The 25,000-nt window shown below is 48.9% G+C and overlaps 1 protein-coding gene across 1 annotated transcript in view; it reads left to right on the top strand.

The window, feature by feature from the left end:
• Positions 1-4,955: 4,955 nt before the first annotated feature.
• The window catches only part of gse1b (Gse1 coiled-coil protein b), a gene marked incomplete at its 5' end in the record, with an annotated part of 35,560 nt that continues 15,515 nt past the window's right edge, over positions 4,956-25,000 (top strand). The window contains 2 exon segments of the mRNA XM_084159938.1: positions 4,956-5,151; positions 17,138-17,346. Coding sequence (XP_084016064.1) covers positions 4,956-5,151; positions 17,138-17,346 — 405 coding nt within the window.

Below are 25,000 nucleotides of genomic sequence, written 5' to 3'. Positions count from 1 at the left end.
GACCAAGTTGAATTAATATGACCCTTTTTCTCTACAGATAGCCAGCCTAGCTGATTAAAAACTCGACCTCCAGATGAGTACGAGGGGGAGTTTAAGTACAACTCTCACCAGCTTGTTTTGGCTGCTTTGTAACTTATTCTTTAGATGCCAGGTGTCACTCTCAGATATTTTGAGGTTCGAGCTAGGAATTTAATATTTTTTACTTTGTTAAAACCTTTAGGGCCATAGTCTCACCAGTCAGGTACCTATCCAATTCACACCCAAGGTAGCTGACTGAAGTTTTTGGTGTAACCACTGAGTTGCCCACTTTGACACTAAAACCAGGGAACCCTGCAAGCTTTACTCTGGAACCAAATAAGATGGGTTCTGTTTTTCCAAGATACAGAGAAAGTTTGTTATCTGAAAGTCATTTACTGATATTGGATAACTCTGCACTAAGGATCTCGTCTACTGAGGCTTTGTTCTTATGGGACACCAGTATGGTGCCAGTCATCTGCATACAAATACTAATTACAAGAGCAGGCTGATTTCATATTGTTAATGTACATTAGGAAGAGAAGAGGGCCAATGATGCTACCCTGCGGGACCCCACAGCTAATCCCCTTCACACTAGAATGTTTTCCATTACCATCCACCATTTAGTCTCTACCTGTTAAATAGGATTTAACCCAGTCAATGGCCCTGCTGTTAAAACCAAGGGCTTTTAACTTGTAGAGCATGATATTATGATCAACCGTGTCAAACGCCTTCTGCAGAACCAGCATTACCATTCCACAGAAATGTCCCCGGTCAACTTCTTTCCTAATAAAGTCTGTTAAAAACAATAGGCATGTCAGTTCATTGGGATTTTCTAAAACCAGACTGTAGTTAATAAAAATACTATTCTTGCTAGTATATTCCTCTGTCTGTTCATAAATACATTTTTTCCAGCACTTTAGACAGCACACTCAAAATAGATACAGGTCTATAGTTGCCCTTGTCTTTTTTGCTGTTATTTACTCTTAGTAATATTGCAAAATAGCAGTATTGTGTGCATGTTGTGTGCATACATGTGTGTACGTGTGTACGTGTGTGTGTGGGATAAAGCCCTCTGCTGGCTCTGTATGTGAGGTAACTGTAGTGTGTGTCTGCTCTTGGTTGGTGATAAAGAGGGCAGATCAAAGCTGTTTTCTCTCCCACTGGAAGCCAAGCTTTTGGATCTGAACATGAGCCTGGCTGTGTTTGCTTAGTGTGTGTGTGTGTGTTAGCAGTCTAGCTGTGGGGGCAATGTTTCAGTAACACAGGCCAGAACAAGCCTCCACCTTAGCCTCCGGCATTATATATATCTCCCTCCCTCCCTCCCTCCCTCCCTCCCTCCCTCCCTCCCTCCCTCCCTCCCTCCCTCCCTCCCTCCCTCCCTCTCTCTTTCTCTCTCTGTCTCTATCTTTCTCACCTCCTCTTTTTCTAACAGCCAGGGAGAGGAGGAGGAGGAGGGGAGGGAAGGGTGTCAGCGCCTCACATATTTAACCACCCCTCCCCCTCCCCTCCTCCCTCTCTCCCCGACAGGGGGGTCAGATGTGACGACCGGGGCTGTGTGTGGAAGAAGAGGCAGCTGACACACACAGTCTCCCCTCCCCTCCCCTCCCCTCCCCTCCCCTCCTCCTCCTTCCTCGCTCCCCCTCCCCTTGGCAGGGCATCCATCCATGCCTCTGTTATCTCCCAATGGCTCAGGAATTATAGGTTGAGAGGGGAAGAGGAAGAGGAGGAGGGGGGAAGGTCATGTGACATCGCAGCAGCTGCTAGGCTAAGAATTTCTGTTTTCACTTGGCGAGAGAAAGAGGAGGGTAGAGAGAGAGCGAGAGAGAGAGGGAGAGAGGAGATAGACAGAGTTGTGTGGTGTGTTGCTTCGTAAGATAAGCTCCAAACGGTCTTTGTGAGCGACCGAGTGAGCGTGCGCGAGAGAGAGAAAGACAAGGAGAGAGAGAGAAGCGACGGAGAGGAGGAAGAGAAGATGGTGTGTGTCTTGACTGTGTCTCTGTCTGTGTGCTGGGTTTGGCTGAAGATGCAGCGATGGGAGAACCAGGGAGCTCCAGTCCTTTGTGCAGTAAGGAGCCTCCGCTTCCGCCGCCGCTTTCGCTCTGCTACTCTGAGTGGGGTCGAGAACCGCCGCTAGCCCTGTGTGTGTGTCTGTTTGTTTGTGTGTGTGTGTGTGTGTGGGGGGGGGGTGAAGGAGGGGTGTGTGTGTGGCTGTGTGTGTGTGCTAGCAGCATGGCTGTGTTTCTTACATATGTATAGTGTTTCTCTAGCGGTCGATTACCATCTTATTGGCTTCTGTGAAAAGTTCCTGGTTTACCGATAGAATGCGCTCTCTTTCTTTAAAGCCCTGAGGCTGTGTGTATGTGTGTATGTGTGTATGTGAGTGTGTGTGTGTGTGTATCTCTGTGTGTGTGTGTGTGTGTGTGTGTGTGTGTGTGTGTGTGTGTGTGTGTGTGTGTGTGTGTGTGTGTGTGTGTGTATCCGTGTGTGTGTGTGTGTGTGTGTATCCGTGTGTGTGCTTGTAAGAAGAGGTGGGTTGAGCAGGGCTTTGGAGTCGTGACGAGGTCACAGCAGTGAACTGAGCGGTCGCTGTGCCTGGCTGTTGCTCTGTGTGAGTGTGTGAGTGTGGAAAAAGAGCTCATTGTTAATTTCATTATTAATTGCATTGCTTGGGGTTCATGCGGAGTGCAGTGGGTGAATGGGAGGTTATGTGCAGGGTGGCCCCACAGGTGTTGCCACTCATTTTCTCACCCGTCTCTGTGTTCCTGTGACCCACCAGTTCACTACTCCCCCTGCCATCTTCTGTTCCACTCCACTCCAGCGCTCTCCCACTGACACACACACACTCCCTCACACACTGAAACAATGACAGCCACGCACACACACACAGCGCCGCATCCCTGACCTCTCTCAGGAGAGTTTTTTAATAGACCTGTCCAGGTTCTGGGGTGGACCTATATATAACTCTACAGATCTATTAGTGCTATTGACACTGTATGCTAGAGTGAGTGAGTGAGTGAGTGAGTGAGTGAGTGAGTGAGTGAGTGAGTGAGTGAGTGAGTGAGTGAGTGAGTGAGTGAGTGAGTGAGTGAGTGAGTGAGTGAGTGAGTGAGTGAGTGAGTGAGTGAGTGAGTGCGTGAGTGAGTGAGTGAGTGAGTGTGTACGTGTGTGTGTGTGTGCGTGTGTGGGTGTGTGAGGGTAGGTATGGTGTGTGTTTTGGCTCCATTTGAGTATGGATCTGTGATATTGATAAGACTGAGTGTGTGTAATGTGTATGTGTGTGTAATCAGATATTGTGTGCGGTAGTAACGTTTGAGTGTGTGATGTTGTAGTGTGTGTATGTGTGTAATCTCGCTGCGTCCCTACAGGCTGCTCTCTACTCTGACCCTAACATGACCCCTGACTCTGGGGACTTGTAGTTAATGGGACAGTTGAGTTGTGATGTGTGTGTTTATTCCATTTGTTTGCGAATGTAAAATGTGCGCATGCTTGCGTGTGTGTGTGTTCAGGGCTACGGCATGCCGCTCTCTGGCATTCAGGGATTCCACCGGCCCAGGGGCTGTCATCACAGTGTCCCCTTTCACCCCTTCACTGAGAGAGAGAGAAACAGGGAGGGAGGGAGGGAGGGTGGGAGAGAGAAACAGGGAGGGAGGGAGAGTGGGAGAGAGAAACCCTCACTCCCCTACGCCCCTGACGGTGTGCTCGTAAATCTGACACTGAGAAAAAACTCCACTCGCAGTCCTACAGGTCACTCAGCAGAGAGAGAGAGAGAGTTATGGAAAGAGAGAGGGGTGAGTGGGGATCACAGGGTAGCTTGGACACCATATTAACATAACTTGATGTGTAATGGTAATAGGAGCAGCTGTGTACTGTACATAGTGCTAAACTATAGAGTTACGTCAACTATCCAGTTTACTGATGGTGCTATATCACTATGAACATTATGAAGGCAATGTGGCAATGTATACTCAGAGTAGACGTAGATCACATACTTTTCAGACTACACTGTATGCAGGACTATATAAGGCTTTATGATGTTTATCTGTGATTCAACAACACACACACACCCACACAGGCGCGCAAACACAAACGCATGTGAGCACACACACCCACTGCTGTAGATGGGTCAGTATGAGTGAGTGTGTGTGTGTGAATCAGACTTGATGATAATAGTGGATTGAACTGGAAATAGCTTGTAGCTGGTGTTCTCTACTGTAGCAATCACCACAATGGCGATCATAATGTTCATGATGATGACGTTAAGATGGTGATGATTAAGGTGATCTGGCACGTGTGTTACCTCTATCAAACTGTTCTCTCATGGTGTGTGTTTGAAAGGGTTCTATTGGCCCTGGCTCAGTTGGAGCATGTTAAGTAGAGCTGCTGTGTGGGCTGAGGCAGACAGACCGGATCCCATGAGGTAGGGGTCACACACCCTGTAACCTATAACCTTTAACCCCAACTCCCTAGTCTAAGCCCAAAGCCCCCCTCCCCCAGCTAGAATACAGACATATAGACAACCCTGGGCTCTGGCTGACTCAGCTCTCACTCACCACCGTGTGTGTCTGTGTTTATATATGTGTCTGTGTAACTGTGTGTGTGTGTGTGTGTGTGTGTGTGTGTGTGTGTGTGTGTGTGTGTGTGTGTGTGTGTGTGTGTGTGTGTGTGTGTGTGTGTGTGTGTGTGTGTGTGTGTGTGTGTGTGTGTAAGGTCTGGTGTGAGACAGACAGACAGACAGAGAGATTTTCCAGTCCACAGGGCTCAGTGTCACTGGGGGTTTCCATAGTGTCAGCTGTCTGAACCCTCAACTAATAAGTTGACCAATCACAGCATGAGTTAGTCTACAGTCTACAGGCGCTTTGTAATTGCTTTATAAATGACATACATCAGTCTATTATGTCTATTAACCCTTTCTCTCCCTCTCTCTCCTCTCTCCAGGCATGAGCCATGAGCCAAAGTCACCTTCCTTAGGAATGATATCCACTGCAACTCGCACCACGGCGACGGTCAGCCCCCTCACCCCGTCGCCCCTCAACGGATCTATCGTAGCCAATGGGAGCCCGGCGGCCCAGTCCGCACACTCCGGATTCGCCGCCGCCCTCCGTAAACTGGCCAAACAGGCCGAGGATCCTCGAGGTAAGGACAACACACATGTGGACAGGCAGAGTTAGGATGATAGAGTTTCTTAATGCCAGATGTATTGTTATCAAGCCTATACAAGGTGTAGAAATGTTGGGTCATTTAAAGCCATTGTACAACCAGCTGGTGTCAGAAATCCCTCTTACCCCTATGGCCTAACCTTCCCCTCTTCTTGCCCTCCTCCCACTCCCTCCTTCTTCCCTGAGGCGCTAAGCTCATTCAAAAACCGTCTGTCCTTCTGGACCCTAACCCCTGACCCCTGACCCCTGTAGCCTAACCCCTCAGAACCCTGACTCAGATGTCTGGTTCCTCCCTCCGCTGAGGCTGTCCGTGTGTGTCGTGTTTAGCTGCTAATAGCAGTGGAGTGATATTCACACTAGATTGAATTATGCAGCTTCCCCTAAGAGAGCAGGACACAGAACAGCCGTGCTAGCTGACCCATTTAAGCGTCAGTGCTGTGTGTGTGTGTGTGTGTGTGTGTGAGTGCATGTGCGTCCATGTATTTGTGTGTTTGTGTATGTGTGAAGGACATTGCATGTTTGTCTCGCCTCCTCTCCTCACCGGGAGCAGCAAACACACACACACACACACACACACACACACACACACACACACACACACACACACACACACACACACACACACACACCAACGTGTTGTTCAGTTTATTGGGCCCTGTCCCCTGCTATCCCACTGCTCTAAGCTGACTGTGAAGTAGTCATTGTGTGGTGGGGTGAGCAGTTTACAAGGACTGCTTTTAGAATTGGTCCTGGAGGGATCATATGATGCAGCTATATCACACTGACCCACTCTCCTCTCAGACTCACTACGCAGTAGAACATAGTGGGTTTCTTCCAGCCATTTCTCAATAAACACTGAATCAATAGAGTACTTCACTTTTTCTCACTACCCTTTTGACATCCTACAGGTTCCCATCACTCAGACATACAGCTCATGGTTTGATTGTGAGTTGTTCATATTTGTAGGTGGCTTGGATATTGGATATTGGTGTGTGCTACTGACATTTGGATGTTGTTTGTTCAGTTGTTGGTTGTTGTCTGGACAGGGTCATACTTAGGTCACAGATGGACAAGGCTGCTATTCTCCCGTGTAAACACACACACACACACACACACACACTCACACACTCACACACACTATTCTCTTTGTGGCTGTTTGGCTGGCTAGCTTTGGGCAGCAGTTCATTGAGGCCTTTCTGCTAGATGGTGTGTGAAACAGTGGCTCCGGTCAACCATGGTGTGTGTGTGTGTGTGTGTGTGTGTGTGTGTGTGTCTGTCCTTAAGGGCTATGAGGTGTAACCTTCCCCAGGACAGAGACTCTGGCTGGCCCACATACACAGGAACTGATCCTCACTGGCCCCCTATGAAACACACACACACACACACACACACACTGCTGGGCCCCTCCAGTGGGGCGGAGCCAGGGTGGGGGACTCTGCTTAGAGTCCCATGGGTCCTGTTTGGGTGTGTGTGAGTGCGTGTGTACGTGTGTGTCTGTTTATGTGTGTGTACCTGGCCGTATGGCTGTCTGCCCCAGCTCCAGTGAGCCCCAGCGGCCCCAGCCGTCCACCCCGGGTCAGGCTCTCTTAATCAGGCTGTGTGTGTGAGAGAGGTCCCCTCCTCCTTGGCCCTCCCTGGCTCTCCCTGGCTGACTGGCTCCCCTGCAGCTCACACCGGGGACCAAACACCAATGATTTTTTACTCTGAGAAAGAAACAGAGACAGAGCTCACAACCCCAATCTCTCCCTCTCTCCCTCTCTCTCACACACTCAACCTCTCAATCCCATTCTCCTTCAATGTCTCTCACCTTCCCCTTCTCTCTTCCCCTCTCCCTCTCCCTCTCCGTCTCTCCCTTTCACTCCATTTCTATTTCTCTATATTTTCTCTCCCTCACACACTCGCTCATCTATCTCACTCCATCTCTCCCTCACCGTCACTTGCACATAATCTCTCTCCACTTTTTCTCCCCTCTCTCTCTCCCTTTCTTGCACTCTCCCTTTCTTGCACACTAACTGTATGTCTCACTGTTTCAGCTCTGTCTCCGTCTCTCTCCGTTTCTCTATCAACCAGGTGTGTGTATGTGCATGCGTACATGTGTGTGTGTTGTGTGTCTGTTGCTATTTCAACCTAGCTGGATCAGTCGTCAACTAGTCTGTGGGAGGTACAGAAACACACACACACATAGACTGTGATTAAACCTAGGCATTTCTTAAAACAGACCAGAAAGGTCCCTGTGTTATTTTGGGCCTGGCTGTGTGCAGTCTGCCTGGCTGGCGTAGGTAGAGACGCAGTGTGTGTGAGTCATGCTCCACAGCTCCAGAGGAACAGGCCAGTCATGGGGCCGATGCTGCCCACGTTAGGAGTGCCGTCGCTGGGGTGGGCAGGCTGGAGCGTGGGCCTCCTCCGGAACTCCAGCCACTTTGCTGTCTCCAAATATATTTATAGACCTCATACACACAAACATTGACACCGACACACACACTCTCTCACACACACACACACAAACCTCCACGGTCCCTTCATGGCATGTTGTAGCCTCCTAGCAGTGTGTGTGTCCTACTGCAGTGTGTTCCTATGTGTGTCCTACTGCAGTGTGTTCCTGTGTGTCCTACTGCACAGTGTGTTCCTGTGTGTCCTACTGCAGTGTTTCTGTGTGTTCTACTGCAGTGTGTTTCTGTGTGTTCTACTGCACAGTGTGTGTTCCTGTGTGTTCTACTGCAGTGTGTTTATGTGTGTCCTACTGCACAGTGTGTGTTCCTGTGTGTCCTACTGCACAGTGTGTGTTCCTGTGTGTCCTACTGCACAGTGTGTGTTCCTGTGTGTCCTACTGCACAGTGTGTGTTCCTGTGTGTCCTACTGCACAGTGTGTGTTCCTGTGTGTCCTACTGCACAGTGTGTGTTCCTGTGTGTCCTACTGCACAGTGTGTGTTCCTGTGTGTCCTACTGCACAGTGTGTGTTCCTGTGTGTCCTACTGCACAGTGTGTGTTCCTGTGTGTCCTACTGCACAGTGTGTGTTCCTGTGTGTCCTACTGCACAGTGTGTGTTCCTGTGTGTCCTCTCTTGTCTCTCTGCCCTGTATTACTGTTGTTTATATGGAGCATGAATCAGTCTCCTAAGCCTAAAGGACGTTGTTTGTTCTGTTGTGCCAGAGTCATAGCCAGTAGCTAGCTAGCTATCACCCCAATTTAAAAGCCCTGACACGTCCTCTGTGTTTTAATCTGTATACACACGCATGCACACACACGCACACAGTAGCACACGCACACAGTAACAGACACACACAGTAACACACACATACATACACACATACGCACAGTCATACAGACAGACACACACTCTCCCGTCTGAGTAGCTATGTGTACTGAGTCTCATGCTGAAGAGGGGAGGTGATGGATAATGAGTATTACAGCAGAGTAAAGGACACACACACACCTCGTGTGAGAGAGGAAGGCATGCTAGTATCTGATTAATTAGGCAGATCTAGGCTTAATCCTCTCTCCAGTTTCCTCATACATACACACTGGCTGACTGACTGACTTGGCTGGCTGACTGACTGACTGGCTGGGCTAAACTCACTGTAGCATTACACTACCTACCTACAGTACCTAGCTAGCTAGCCCACCTGAGGATAAGAGATGGGGAGGATAGAGGGAGGGAGAAAAAGGACGGAGGGAAAAGATAATGAAAGAAGAGAGAGGGTTTATGGAGTGATGGAAGGAGTGGGTAGAGGGATACAGAGAGATTGAAGTGTGAGATTGAATGTGTTACCGTGTGTGTGTGTGTTCGGCCGGGGGCTACTCTTGTTTCTGGGAGCCCAGAGCATGCTGGGACAGCAGGGCAGTGTGTCTCTGACCCCTCCATCTGGAGCCTGGCGCGCATACACACACACACACACACTATCTATCCACGCCCAGAATGTGTGTGTGTGTGTGTGTGTGCTCAGAGGTAGAACTCTCCAGGCTCTGTTTGTCCCTGAAACGCTCACTCACAAACAAGCTCTCTCTCTCTCTCTCTCTCACTCTCTCACTCTCTCTTTATCTCTCAATCTATCTCTATACAGTATTTTATTCCTCCATATATCTCTCTTCTTCTTCTTCCAGGTAAACATACTAACAATAGCTCATACACAGTTCACCCAGTTCACACACATTCTCCTCCAGAAACCATCCTACTGCTCTCTCTCCACCTCTCTTTCTCTCTCTTTATCTCTCGCAGTCTTACTTCCCCTCTCTGGCAAAATAACACACACCATACTCTTGGAAAAAAGGGTTCCAAAATGGTTATTCTGCTGTCCCCATAGGATAACCCTTTTTCGGTTCCAGGGAGAACCCTTTTTGGTTCCAGGTAGAACCCATTTTGTTTTTCAGGCAGAAACCCTCTACATGGAACCCAAGAGTGTTCTACCTGGAACCAAAATGGGTTCTTCAAATGATTATCCAATGGGGACAGCCGAATAACCCTTTTAGGTTCTAGATAGCAAATTTTTTCTAAGAGTGCACTCACACACACACACACACACATCACACAAACCCTTGAAACACACACTCCCTGTGTGTATATCCCCTCCCCCACATATTGATGCAGATTAGGTGCTTTGTACTGTGTTGCCAGAGCGTGGCCGAGGCTGTGTGTGTGTGTGTGTGACATGGCTGGTGTGTGTGTGAGGCAGGGTTTGTGTGTGTGTGTGGCTGGGGGATGGTATGGCATATGGAGGCAGGGTTGGCTCGGCGCTGCTATGCACACCAGGTGTGAAATGGACTGTTTAATTAAGTGCTGATGTTGTTCTAATGCAGGGAGGGAGGAAGAGAGGGAGGGAGGGAGGGGGGAGGGAGGGAGGGAGGGAGGGAGGGAGGGAGGGAGGGAGGTGAAGAACAGCTTGTCGCTAGCTGGCAGGGCTGTGTCTGGGGGTGTGTTTGGGGCTGTGGAGGAAAGAGGGAGGTTGGGGCTTTGGATAGGGCCAGGGAGGGAACATGAGATTTGGGGCTTGAATGGCACAGTCGGTTGGAGTGTAGAGCTGGAAAGATCAAGGTTGTGGGTTCAATTCTCGCATGGATCACTTTCCCTGAATGTTTGTGTTAACGGCAAGTCCCCTTGGATAAAAGCAGCAGGTGAACGAGTATATTGTTATGTTTCTTTGATGGGATTAGAGGTGGAAGGATAAGGTGCTGGGGCAGAGAGAACTTAGCCTGGGGCTGTGTGGAGCTTTGTGTGTACGTGCGTGCATACATGCTCGCGAGCATGTGCGTGAGTGTGATATGTGTGTGCGTGCGTATGCGCCCGTGTGTGTGTCTGTGTGTAGCTCTCTCTCCCAGTTAGGGTCAGCTTGGGCGGTCATGCGTGGAGAGAGGTCTGGGAGAGAGGGACTGGTAATGGCGCAGCGATGGAGAGAGGAGCTACACATTAATCACACACACACGTTTGCCCACACAGACATACACTCAAACACACACACACACACACACACACACACACACAAGCAGGGACAGACACAGAGCGCTCTCTCTCTCCTTCTCTCTGTAGTGTAGGAGCAGAGTGTGGAGCCACAGCTTGGCCTGCAGTCTCTTATCCACCACTAGAGGGCAGAGGACTAGCCTGTTGTTCTTACTGTATGTCCTAACAGTACCAGCAGGGGACTGGCTTACATCGTTTCTGGCTGCATCTCCTCACCCCCTTTCTTTAATGTCTGACTGATCTGAAAGAACTGGACTGGTGAAAGCTACCACCATTTTGCTTTCACCTATCCTTTTTGATTAGACCAATGCAGAAGAAGGAGAGGACAGGAGAAAGGGGAGAGGAAGCATGTTAAGACTATCGAGATACATCCGTAATGCCCAGGGCTGTGTTTGAAACCAGGACACTCCCTTCCTTCTCTCCTCTCCCCTCAGCCCTCAGTGAGTGTGAGCATGTGTGGTGACACGTAAATGAATAGACGAAGGCTGGATCTGCATATGGCAGCATGACACTAGTTTAGGGCCACTCAGATGGCCTGCATATCATTTCTGTCCCATCTGCCCAGTGATGGACTGACTTCCTGTCAACTAGCACTATCACCACAAGAGGAGTGAGGAAGGGGGAGTTACAGGAAAAGACTGGAGGGGGGTTGTATTTACTGGAAAGAGGGAGAGGGGGTAGTTTAGACTTTAGTAAGTGCTGAATATCTAAGATTAAGCGCGCGCACACACACACACCACCCCTCTCAGGCTGTTAAGCGTTCAGGGCCAATTCTCTTTCTCCTTAACTGTCTGTAACTGTTGTAAATGTGTCTATGAAAAATGGATGGCTTCCCTGAGAGATCTCTGCTTGGGAGGCAGGCCGTTTGAAGAACAGAGAGGGGGAGGGAGGGATGTGTGGAAAGAAGGAGGGAAAGAGAGATGGAGGAGAGAGAGTGAATAACAGAACAGGCTGGAGCTGGTGGTGTGGAAGGTTTCCAGTGGAGGAAGGAGGGATGGAGCCTGTGTCGGTGGAGGTATACAGAGGTGATGATGTTGGCTTGTAGAGGAGGACAATGAAGAGGAGAATCAGATGAGGGAATACCAACCCCTCCTCCTCCTCCTCCTCCTCACTTGCTTCTCCTCCAGCTTTCACTCAATTATTCAGTGTGTCCTTCCTCAGCTCCACACACACACACACACACACACACACACAGGGAAAGGGAGTGAGAACAATGAGGGGGAGATGATGAGAGAGTGTGAGGGGGAGGAAGGGATGGGTGGAGGAGAGAGAGATGGAATGGTACCAGGGGAGTAGAGGTCTGTTGCTTGAAGCTCTGGCAGGTCTGGATTACTGTGATCATTATTCATTTCTGCTCTATCCCTTTTTTATCTCTCTCTCTCATTCACTCTTTTGTAATGATTCTTATTTCTCTCTCTCTCTCTCTCTCTCTCTCCTATCCCACCCATTCTCTCTCCCCCCTCCCTCTTTCACTCCCCCGTGGTGGTAGTCTCTTTCTCTCTCTCTTTCTATGAGTATATGAGGTGTGATAGTGGAGCTGTATTAAGTGTCACTCTGCTCGCCAGCCTGAGTGCTCTGGTATTGATTGTCCTGGTCTTCCAGGGGAGAGTAATGGCTCTCTGAGGTGAGGGGGGGAAGGATTAGGCCACTAATTGCTGTTGTGCAGCCAAGGTACGCTTCTTCCTCTCTCACCTCACACACATCACCTCATCACCCCTTTCTCTCTCTCTCTCTCTCTCTCTCTCTCTCTCTCTCTCTCTCTCTCTCTCTCTCTCTCTCTCTCTCTCTCTCTCTCTCTCTTTCTTCCTTTCCCTCTTGTGAGTATTCTTTCTCCCCTCTAACACTTACAATGTTTTCACCTCACCTAACATGTAATTCCATATCACCCCCCTCTCTCTCTCTCTCTCTCTCTCTCATATAAACTAGCCACAGAGACCCGCTGTGTAGTCTACACCCATTTCCCTTCAAAGCTTTTCCTCATAAACATAAAAAAAAGTTATTACATCTCTAAACAATATTTGTCTCATTAGTAATTGATTAGATTTATAAACAGGTATGTGTCTTAATTATTTCTACCCAGTTCATATCCAGACCACCACCATACCTCACCATCAAACCCTATTGTAGCGTGATGTCTGTTGCTAGGGTAACTAAGCTAGGTCACAATGCTTGAATGATAAGGAGTGTTTGATAATCCAGACATATCACACACATCCAGACATCTTGACCTATCACACTCTCCTCAGGCTGTCTCTGTGGGGTCAGGTGGATAGATTGGAGAGGATAGAGAACTGAAACTGGCCTGAGGTTTAAAGCTAATGCTGCTGTGTGTTGCTACACACTCCTCTGTAGCTCAATTGGTAGAGCATGGCGCTTGTAACGCCAGGGTAGTGGGTTCGATCCCCGGGACCACCCTTACGTAAAAATGTATGCACACATGACTGTAAGTCGCTTTGGATAAAAGCATCTGCTAAATGGCATGTTATTATATTATACATATAAATGTGTGCACACAAAAACAAAAACACACATCCACTCTCTCTTTCTTTCTTTAAAACTCTCTAAATCTCTCTCTCTTTATTTCTAATCTCTCTCAGTAAACATTTACATTTTTAGTCATTTAGCAGACGCTCTTATCCAGAGCGACTTACAGGAGCAATTAGGGTTAAGTGCCTTGCTTAAGGGCACATCGACAGATTTTTCACCTAGTCAGCTTGGGGATTAGAACCAGCGACCTTTCGGTTACTGGCACAACGCTCTTACCCACTAAGCTACCTGCCGCCCCAGTAAACATTACATTCACAAAAGTTACAAAAGAATAAAGACATTTCAAATGTCATATTATGTCTATCTATAGTGTTTTAACGATGTGCAAATAGATAAAGTACAAAAGGGAAAATAAATAAACATAAATATGGGTTGTATTTACAATGGTGTTTGTGGTCCTCTGTAGCTCAGCTGGTAGAGCACGGCGCTTGTAACGCCAAGGTAGTGGGTTCGATCCCCGGGACCACCCATACACAAAAATGTATGCACGCATGACTATAAGTCGCTTTGGATAAAAGCGTCTGCTAAATGGCATATTATTATTATTTATTATTATTCACTGGTTGCCCTTTGCAACAGGTCACAAATCTTGCTGCTGTGATGGCACACTGTGGTATTTGAGCAAATAGAAATTGGATTTGTTTTCTAATTCTTTGTGGGTCTGTGTAATCTGAAGGAAATATGTGTCTCTAATATGGTTATACATTTGGCAGGAGGTTAGAAAGTGCAGCTCAGTTTCCACCTCATTTTGTTGGCAGTGTGCACATAACCTGTCTTCTCTTGAGAGCCAGGTCTGCCTTCGGCGGCCTTTCTCAACAGCAAGGCTATGCTCACTGAGTCTGTACATAGTCAAAGCTTTCCTTCATTTTGGGTCAGTCACAGTGGTCAGGTATTCTGCCACTGTGTACTCTCTGTTTAGGGCCAAATAGCATTCTAGTTTGCTCAGTTTTCTTCCAATGTGTCAAGTAATTATCTTGATTTGGTTGGGTCTAATTGTGTTGCTGTCCTGGGGCTCTGTGGGGTCTGTTTGTGTTTGTGAACAGAGCCCCAGGACAAGCTTGCTTAGGGGACTCTTCTCCAGGTTCATCTCTCTCTGTAGGTGAGGGCTTTGTTATGTAAGTCCTGTGTAGATCAGTTGGTAGAGCATGGCGCTTGCAACGCCAGGGTTGTGGGTTCGATTCCCACGGGGGACCAGTATGAAAAAATATATATGTATGCACTCACTAACTGTAAGTCGCTCTGGATAAGAGTGTCTGCTAAATGACAAAAATGTAAGGTTTGGGAATTGCTTCCTTTTAGGTGGTTGTAGAATTTAATGGCTATTTTCTGGATCTTGATAATTAGCGGGTATCGGCCTAATTCTGCATTATTTGGTGTTTAATGTTATACACAGGATATTTTTGCAGAATTCTGCATGCAGAGTCTCAATTTGGTGTTTGTCCCATTTTGTGAATTCTTGGTTGGTGAGCGGACCCCAGACCTCACAACCATAAAGGGCAATGGGTTCTATAACTGAATCCAGTATTTTTAGCCAGATCCTAATTGGTATGTCGAATTTTATGTTAGTTTTGATGGCATAGAAGGCCCTTCTTACCTTGTCTCTCAGATCGTTCACAGCTTTGTGGAAGTTACCTGTGGCTTGAGGTTTGTATAGTTTTTTGTGTGCTCTAGGGCAACGGTGTCTAGATTACATTTGTATTTGTGGTCCTGGCAACTGAACCTTTTTTGGAACACCATTATTTTTGTCTTACTGAGATTTACTGTCAGGGCCCAGGTCTGACAGATTCTGTGCAGAATCCTCCTCTCTCTCTATTTCTCTCTCTCTATTTCTCTCTCTATTTGTCTCTCTCTCTCTCGCTCTCTCTCTGTCATTGTACTGCTGCCATGGTAGAAAGCTGTGGCGTGCCCCATAGACAGGGCTGTGACCCAGTTTGACTGTCTTGGGCAGATGCTTCAGTCAAGCTGTGAGGAGGAGAGAGGGCACACAGAGGAGGAGGAGGAGGAGGAGGAGGAGGAGGAGGAGGAGGAGGAGGAGGAGGAGGAGGAGCACTCAGGTTACCAGAGAGAGAACAACAGAGAAACATAAAGTGAGAGAGGTTGAGAGGAAGTGAGAGAAAGAGAGAGAAGGAAGGAAGGAAGGAAGGAAGGAAAAAGAGGAAGAGGGAGAGAAAAATGATCATATGAGATGAGAGCTGCGAAGAGAGAGACATGTGACCAGACCATCACCTTACTCTGCAGGGTTTCCCCGGAGGGACTGCAAATGTGCCACAGCTCATTGGGCCAGCTCTTACTCCCTGCTGTGTGTGTGTGTGTGTATGTGTGTCCTAGCGGTGTGTCAGGGCCGTGTGACTCTCACAGGGTTGCTCGTCCTGATCACTGTCACTATCTAATGGCCACCCCGGGCCATCCATCTAGGCCTGTGTGTACGCTAGGCTAGGATATGCTAACCCAGAACAGTGTATCTGAGGCCGCTGCTTCCCCTCTACTACGCTATGCTAGGATATGCTAACCCACAACTGTGTGTCAGAGCCCACTGTCTCCCCTCTAAGGCATACTATATAGCTGCTATTGTGTTCTAGCAATGTTATTTTAGCCTTGCATTGCAGCTATGCTACGTTAGCTCAGAGTAGAGGTCTTCACGGGTCCAAACAGGTTACGAAATGGACCTGGGGATTTCCCACACAGATCCGATATGAATAAGTAAATGTTTTAAATACAGATCTGTTCCAAACAGACCCGAGAACAACTAGACCCGTTCCGTATAGACCTGGTCAGATCCAGACCCGGATAATCTATTTTTTTAAGCTACTTTATTAACCGGAGCTGATAAAGCGCGGGATGAGGGAGAAAGGTTGAGGTGCCGCTCTAGCAGGTGGGGGAGGGGCCGTACTATAAGCGAGTGAAACCGGGAGCAGGGAGGGAGAGACGAGAGACAGCAACCAACCCAGCCGACTCACGCTATAGTAGACTATTAGCTGCCATAGCTAGGTTATTTATCATCAAATGTGATTACGTAGTACCTGTCTTGACTACATCAAACCGGGAGAAGCTAGTCAAGCTAGCTAATGTTCGCTAGCTAGGCTAATTGAAGCTGCAGTGCATGCGCTTTCTCATCCTACAGTTACAAATAACAATAACTCCATTCAGAATATTAAGTAGCAGCCTACCTGTTGGTTGTTCTGCCACACACTGAGGCTCTATGACTGTAGCCTATTGCCGCTTTGATGACTTATGATTGGCCAACAACAACAACAAGCTACACGCTCCACTCGTGAAAAGCAAAACAGCATAAATGATAAAAGGCAGTTAAAATTACACATACCCGAGACCTGTGACAATCATATTAGTTCAAATAAAATCTAATGTATTTATAAAGCCCGTTTTATATCAGCAGACACAGAACCCAGACTAAAACCCCAAAGAGCAAGCAATGCAGATGTAGAAGCACAGTGGCTAGGAAAAACTCCCTAGAAAGGCAGGAATCTAGGAAGAAACCTAGAGAGGAACCAGGGGTGGCCAGTCCTCTTCTGGCTGTGCCGGGGTGAGATTATAAGAGTACATGGCGATTAAGGCCACTTCACGATGTTCAAACATTCATACATGACCAGCAGCATCAAATAATGATCACAGTGGTTGTAGAGGGTGGAACAGGTCAGCACCCCAGGAATAAATGTCAGTTGGCTTTTCAGAGGTCGAGACAGCAGGTACGGTAGAGCGGGAGGGAGAGAGAGGGAGAGAGAGATCCGACCCAGACGCGTTACGGGATCTGGACCCGCTCGGGTATTCAGGGAACAGGTGGATCCGTGAAGACCTCTAGCTCAGAGACTACACAACTTTTCTGTAGATTCGCTAGCTGAGAACAGCTACTGTGTGGTTAAGCTCTGTCTAGTAACATGTCATGTAATAAGGCTGTATAGTAATAAGGCTCTGTAATAATGTAATTTCCTCCCTTCTCTCTCCATAGCTGGCTCGTCCATCAGTAGTGAGTCGTCTCCGGTCTCGTCCCCAGCCACCAACCACAGTTCTCCGGTGAGCACGCCCAAGAGAGGTCACCTGGGCCCGGGGCCTGTTCTGGTGCCACCTGGGGGCCACAGTGTGCCAAGCACCCCGCCCGTCGTCACCATCGCCCCCACTAAGACCAGCAATGGCCTCTGGAGGAGCGAGGCACGCCAGGTGAGACACACACAGAGACAAACACACACACACACACACACACACATACACACACACACACAAACAGACAGACAGACAAACACACACACACATACTGTATGTACTTGCTGTGGCTGTCTCCCTTCCTCTCTCTGTCATCTTTCTCTTTTCACATCTTGTTGCCTGTTACGTCATGTGTGTTTTTAACCACTATATTTTCATCCATCTTTCTCACATTTTATCAGCCTAGTCAAAGCAGCGTTTCAACCTCTCTGTCCCTGGAGAGAGATCTAGCACAAAGAGGCTGCCTACACACACACATACACACACACACAGGATCGCGAGGGATTAGCGGATATCCAGGCTGGCCTGTAACCCATGGCGTGGTAGAATGTATGTGACATATGTACATGTGACATAACTGGCGTCTCTGTGAACGCCTCCTCCCCCCTCTCCTCCCCCTCCTCTCTCTGTGTGTTAAACAATGCCAGCTGCCACCAGGCCACCGAGGTGACAGTCTCAACGGCAGCCAACATCTGTGCCCCCTTGAGCCCCCCCCCCCAACCCCCAACCCTAGCTTCATCCATAACCCTCAATCCCTGTCAGCCCCTGTCAGCCCTATTTTATAACCCTCAGCCCCTGTCATTTCCTGTCAGCCCTATTTTATAACCCTCAGCCCCTGTCAGCCCCTGTCAGCCCTATTTTATAACCCGCAGCCCCTGTCACCCCCTGTCAGCCCTATTTTATAACCCTCAGCTCCTGTCAGCCCTATTTTATAACCCTCAGCCCCTGTCAGCCCTATTTTATAACCCTCAGCCCCTGTCAGTCCCTGTCAGCCCTATTTTATAACCCTCAGCCCCTGTCAGCCCTATTTTATAACCCTCACCCCTGTCAGCCCCTGTCAGCCCAATTTTATAACCCTCAGTCCCTGTCAGCCCTATTTTATAACCCTCAGTCTGTCAGCCCCTGTCAGCCCTATTTTATAACCCTCAGCCCCTGTCAGCCCCTGTCAGCCCTATTTTATAACCCTCAGCCCCTGTCAGACCCTGTCAGCCCTATTTTATAACCCTCAGCCCCTGTCAGTCCTTGTCAGCCCTATTTTATAACCCTCAGCCCCTGTCAGTCCCTGTCAGCCCTATTTTATAACCCTCAGCCCCTGTCAGCCCTATTTTATAACCCTCAGCCCCTGTCAGCCCTATTTTATAACCCTCAGTCTGTCAGCCCCTGTCAGCCCTATTTTATAACCCTCAGCCCCTGTCAGCCCCTGTCAGCCCTATTTTATAACCCTCAGCCCCTGTCAGACCCTGTCAGCCCTATTTTATAACCCTCAGCCCCTGTCAGTCCTTGTCAGCCCTATTTTATAACCCTCAGCCCCTGTCAGTCCCTGTCAGCCCTATTTTATAACCCTCAGCCCCTGTCAGCCCTATTTTATAACCCTCAGCCCCTGTCAGCCCCTGTCAGCCCTATTTTTTAACCCTCAGCCCCTGTCAGTCCCTGTCAGCCCTATTTTATAACCCTCAGCCCCTGTCAGTCCCTGTCAGCCCTATTTTATAACCCTCAGCCCCTGTCAGCCCTATTTTATAACCCTCAGCCCCTGTCAGCCCTATTTTATAACCCTCAGCCATAGCTTTATAATCCCAGCCTCAAGCACTAACTACAGCTCTAGCCCCAGCCTCATTCTAACCCCCAGTCCCAGTCCAAGCCTTGTTCTAACCCCCAGTCCCAGTCCAAGCCTTGTTCTAACCCCCAGTCCCAGTCCAAGCCTTGTTCTAACCCCCAGTCCCAGTCCAAGCCTTGTTCTAACCCCCAGTCCCAGCCCAGTCCAAGCCTTGTTCTAACCCCCAGTCCCAGCCCAGTCCAAGCCTTGTTCTAACTCCCAGTCCCAGCCCAGTCCAAGCCTTGTTCTAACCCCCAGTCCCAGCCCAGTCCAAGCCTTGTTCTAACTCCCAGTCCCAGCCCAGTCCAAGCCTCAGCAGTCAAGTGCGTCCCCTGCCCCTCTGCCCCTCTTCCCCCTCATGCTGTCTGACCCAGTGTGCGTGTGTCTGTGTGTGTAGCTGCTAGTTTTGATAAGGAGTGGATTATGGATTATGGCTTCCCTCTAAACCCTTTTATCGCAGCTCTGGGGCTAATGGTGGAGGGCAGAGGAGCAGCACAGCACTCCTCAACACTCCCTATGTAACACTCCTCAGCACTCCTCAACACTCCATTTGCAACACTCCTCAGCACTCCTCAACACTCCCTATGCAACACTCCTCAACACTCCTCAACAATCTCTGCAACACTCTTCAACACTCCTCAACACTTCTCAACAGTCCTCAACACTCCCTTTGCAACACTCCTCAGCACTCCTCAACACTCTCTATGCAACACTCCTGAACACTCCTCAACACTTCTCAACAGTCCTCAACACTCCCTGTGCAACACTCCTCAATACTTCTCAACACTCTCTATGCAACACTCCTCAGCACTCCTCAACACTGCCTTTGCAACACTCCTCAACACTTCTCAACACTCTCTATGCAACACTCCTCAACACTCCTCAACACTCTCTATGCAACACTCCTCAACACTTCTCAACACTCTCTATGCAACACTCCTCAACACTTCTCAACACTCTCTATGCAACACTCCTCAATACTTCTCAACACTCTCTATGCAACACTCCTCAGCACTCCTCAACACTGCCTTTGCAACACTCCTCAACACTTCTCAACACTCTCTATGCAACACTCCTCAACACTCCTCAACACTCTCTATGCAACACTCCTCAACACTTCTCAACACTCTCTATGCAACACTCCTCAACACTTCTCAACACTCTCTATGCAACACTCCTCAACACTTCTCAACACTCTCTATGCAACACTCCTCAATACTTCTCAACACTCTCTATGCAACACTCCTCAACACTTCTCAACACTCTCTGTGCAACACTCCTCAACACTCCTCAACACTCTCTATGCAACACTCCTCAACACTCTCTATGCAACACTCCTCAACACTTCTCAACACTCTATGCAACACTCCTCAACACTTCTCAACACTCTTCAGCACTTCTCAACACTCTCTATGCAACACTCCTCAACACTTCTCAACACGCTCTATGCAACACTCCTCAACACTCTCTATGCAACACTCCTCAACACTTCTCAACACTCTCTGTGCAACACTCCTCAACACTCCTCAACACACTCTATTCAACTCTCCTCAACACTCCTCAACACGCTCTATGCAACTCTCCTCAACACTTCTCAACACTCTCTATGCAACACTCCTCAACACTTCTCAACACTCTGTGCAACACTCCTCAACACTCCTCAACACGCTCTATGTAACACTCCTCAACACTCCTCAACACTCTCTATGCAACACTCCTCAACACTCCTCAACACTCCTCAACACGCTCTATGTAACACTCCTCAACACTCCTCAACACTCTCTATGCAACACTCCTCAACACTCTCTGTGCAACACTCCTCAACACTTCTCAACACTCTCTATGCAACACTCCTGAACACTCCTCAACACTCTCTATGCAACACTCCTCAACACTTCTCAACACTCTCTATGCAACACTCCTCAACACTTCTCAACACTCTCTATGCAACACTCCTCAACACTTCTCAACACTCTCTATGCAACACTCCTCAATACTTCTCAACACTCTCTATGCAACACTTCTCAACACTCTCTGTGCAACACTCCTCAACACTCTCTATGCAACACTCCTCAACCCTCTCTATGCAACACTCCTCAACACTCCTCAACACGCTCTATGCAACTCTCCTCAACACTCCTCAACACTCTCTATGCAACACTCCTCAACACTTCTCAACACTCTCTATGCAACACTCCTCAACAGTTCTCAACACTCTCTATGCAACACTCCTCAATACTTCTCAACACTCTCTATGCAACACTCCTCAACACTTCTCAACACTCTCTGTGCAACACTCCTCAACACTCCTCAACACTCTCTATGCAACACTCCTCAACACTCTCTATGCAACACTCCTCAACACTTCTCAACACTCTATGCAACACTCCTCAACACTTCTCAACACTCTTCAACACTTCTCAACACTCTCTATGCAACACTCCTCAACACTTCTCAACACGCTCTATGCAACACTCCTCAACACTCTCTATGCAACACTCCTCAACACTTCTCAACACTCTCTGTGCAACACTCCTCAACACTCCTCAACACACTCTATTCAACTCTCCTCAACACGCTCTATGCAACTCTCCTCAACACTTCTCAACACTCTCTATGCAACACTCCTCAACACTTCTCAACACTCTGTGCAACACTCCTCAACACTCCTCAACACGCTCTATGTAACACTCCTCAACACTCCTCAACACTCTCTATGCAACACTCCTCAACACTCCTCAACACTCCTCAACACGCTCTATGTAACACTCCTCAACACTCCTCAACACTCTCTATGCAACACTCCTCAACACTCTCTGTGCAACACTCCTCAACACTTCTCAACACTCTCTATGCAACACTCCTCAACACTCCTCAACACTCTCTATGCAACACTCCTCAACACTTCTCAACACTCTCTATGCAACACTCCTCAACACTTCTCAACACTCTCTATGCAACACTCCTCAACACTTCTCAACACTCTCTATGCAACACTCCTCAATACTTCTCAACACTCTCTATGCAACACTTCTCAACACTCTCTGTGCAACACTCCTCAACATTCTCTATGCAACACTCCTCAACCCTCTCTATGCAACACTCCTCAACACTCCTCAACACGCTCTATGCAACTCTCCTCAACACTCCTCAACCCTCTCTATGCAACACTCCTCAACACGCTCTATGCAACTCTCCTCAACACTTCTCAACACTCTCTGTGCAACACTCCTCAACACTCCTCAACACGCTCTATGCAACTCTCCTCAACACTCCTCAACCCTCTCTATGCAACACTCCTCAACACTCTATGCAACACTCCTCAACACTTCTCAACACTCTCTATGCAACACTCCTCAACACTCCTCAACACTTCTCAACACTCTCTATGCAACACTCCTCAACACTCCTCAACACTCCCTTTGCAACACTCCTCAACACTTCTCAACACTCTCTATGCAACACTCCTCAACACTCCTCAACACTCCCTTTGCAACTCTCCTCAACACTCCTCAACCCTCTCTATGCAACACTCCTCAACACTTCTCAACATTCTATATGCAACACTCCTCAACACTCCCTTTGCAACACTCCTCAGCACTCCTCAACACTATGCGACACTCCTCAACACTTCTCAACACTCCTCAACACTCCTCAACACTCCGCAGCAACACTCTCACAACACTATAGTATTTTAATGTCTCCCTGGAGACTGAGGAAGTCGGGAGAGGAGGATGGAGGAGAGAGAGTGAGGGGTGATGGGGTTCAGAGATAGGGGGTCAGCTCGCCCCTCTGTGTGGGAGCGTCCCAGCCCATTGTCCCCCTGCCATCGCACCCTATGATCTTGCCCTCTCCCACCCCCGCCCCTGCGCCCCTTCACCTCAAGCATAGCGCATTAGCACTGACCCTGATAGGGGTCAAGGGTTAACCAGAGCCCTTATGGGTGGGAGGGGAGGGAGCAGTGATGTCATCCTTTCACAACCCTGTCATCACCTCCCTTGCCTTAGAGGAAAGAGAGAAGGGGGGAGCAGAGAGAGAGAAAGGGATAGCGATAGGGAGAGAGGGATAAGGAGAGAGAGGCACAGGCCTTCTGCTCCCACACACACTGACACACACACACACACACACACACACACACACACACACACTCATATACATTCTCTCCTTCACAGAGTCACACTCACCCTGTTTATCTTTGGGGTGAAGTGGCTCCAGCTAGCTCTTGAGATGCACTCTGTTCCAGTGTATGTGTATGTGTGTGTGTATACGTGTGTCAGTGTGTGTGTGTGCAGGGTCATGCTGGGAGATAGAAGGTCGTGCTGGGGGGGTTTCTGGCGCCTCTGACAGCTCGAGGCCACCCAGCTGAAGGAGGGGGGCGAGAGGGGGGCGGGGGCGAGCGGTAGTCTAGTGGGTGAGAGGGGAGCGGGGGGTGAGAGGGAGACTAGTGGGTGAGAGGGGTGAGACAGAGGGGGCCTAGCATCAGAGCGTCTCCCCTGTTTACCCTATGACGCTCCAGCGAACGCATGAAACCCTGCCGTCACACAGACCCACAGTGCCACAATGGGCAGGGTCAAGCACACACTCTCTCTTTCTCTCAAAAAACGTCCCTCAGTATTGCAAACAAAGGAAGCTCTGTCCAGCCCTCTGTTTTTATCCCTAATCACCAGCGAGGGAGGGAGGGATGGGGGAGACTCACCCAAGCCAACATTTTAGTAAGATTTTAACGTCCCTAACACTCCCACCTCCGCCCCTGCTCTCCCCACTCTCAATTACTCTTCCCATTCTCCCCTTATTCTCTCTTAGTGCTGTCTATTCCATTAGTTCCTAGCCCGGGCTGTGCTGGGAACTGACCTCAGGCCCCCAGCTTGCATAAGCCTGCTAAGGTTAGAACCACACACACAGAGAGAGACAGGGTTAGAACCACTCAGACACTAGCAGGGCCTGGGTTAGAGGCAGGGTTACAGGGACTTGGGGCCTGGAGACCATGCAGGGTTAAAACCAGACACACACACAGAGAGTCTGGCTTGAGCTGCTGAGAGAGAGAGAGAGAGAGAGGGAGAGAGAGGGAGAGAGAGTGAGAGTGAGAGAGTGAGAGAGCGAGAGTGAGAGAGAGAGAGAGACAGAGACAGAGACAGAGAGAGGCAGGAATTGATATTCAAGAGAGAGAGAGAGAGCGCAGAGAGAGGCAGGCATTGATATTCAGAGGCAGCAGTCTCATCTCTAGAGCCCCTGTAGAGCATCAGTACTTCATTTACCCTGGACTGCCTGTGTGGGATGATATGTGTGTGTATGTGTGTGTGTGTATATGCCTCAGTGTGTGTGATGATCTGTGTATGTGTGTGTGTGGAGATGTTTCCTTTTTGTGCTGCTGGGTTTTTGCATCCCTGCGTGTTTGTGTGTGTGTGTATTATCCTCAGTGTGTGTTAGGAGGGTTGATTAGTGCCTCCCTGGCTTAGATATGAGACTCGGGCAGGGTGGGAGTGGAGGCGAGGGGAGGGTGCGGTGCGGTGCTTTGGTATTTTGCTTCAACGACTGCAGGAGCCTGTTCCCGCTGCTGCCTGTAATTGCTTTTTAATTGGCAATTTAGATTCATGGCTCCATCAGAGAGGCATAAATGAGCGCCCTCCCATACGTGGGGTCTCCCACCCCTCACCAGGGGGCCGCCATGGCCCAGGCTTACACAGAGGGGGCAGCCTGGGTGTGAGAGTGTGTGTGCCTGTGGGTGTGTGTGTTCCACTGTGTCTGTGTGGCTAAATCAGAGTATCAGTATCAGATTGTTTTTGTCGCACAGTGTGAGTCTGAGAAATAAGGGGCACATTTTTGGGGTGAAGCCTCCAGCAGGGCTAAAGGTCAGGGAAAGATGGTGTGTGTGGGGGGGTCATCCTGCAGGGTCATCCTGTCAGCCCAGCACACAAACAACAAGAGCAGAGTCCTCCATCATCATTAGAGGACCCTTAGTGACACACACACACACAGCCCAGTAGAAGCAGGCGCTATGCAGTGAGTCTTTTGTCTCTC

Source organism: Coregonus lavaretus (assembly GCF_964263955.1).
Source record: "Coregonus lavaretus genome assembly, chromosome: 4".
Classification (NCBI taxonomy): domain Eukaryota; kingdom Metazoa; phylum Chordata; class Actinopteri; order Salmoniformes; family Salmonidae; genus Coregonus; species Coregonus lavaretus.
Note: the sequence above shows the minus strand (reverse complement) of the source record. Positions and strands in the feature narration are given on the sequence as shown.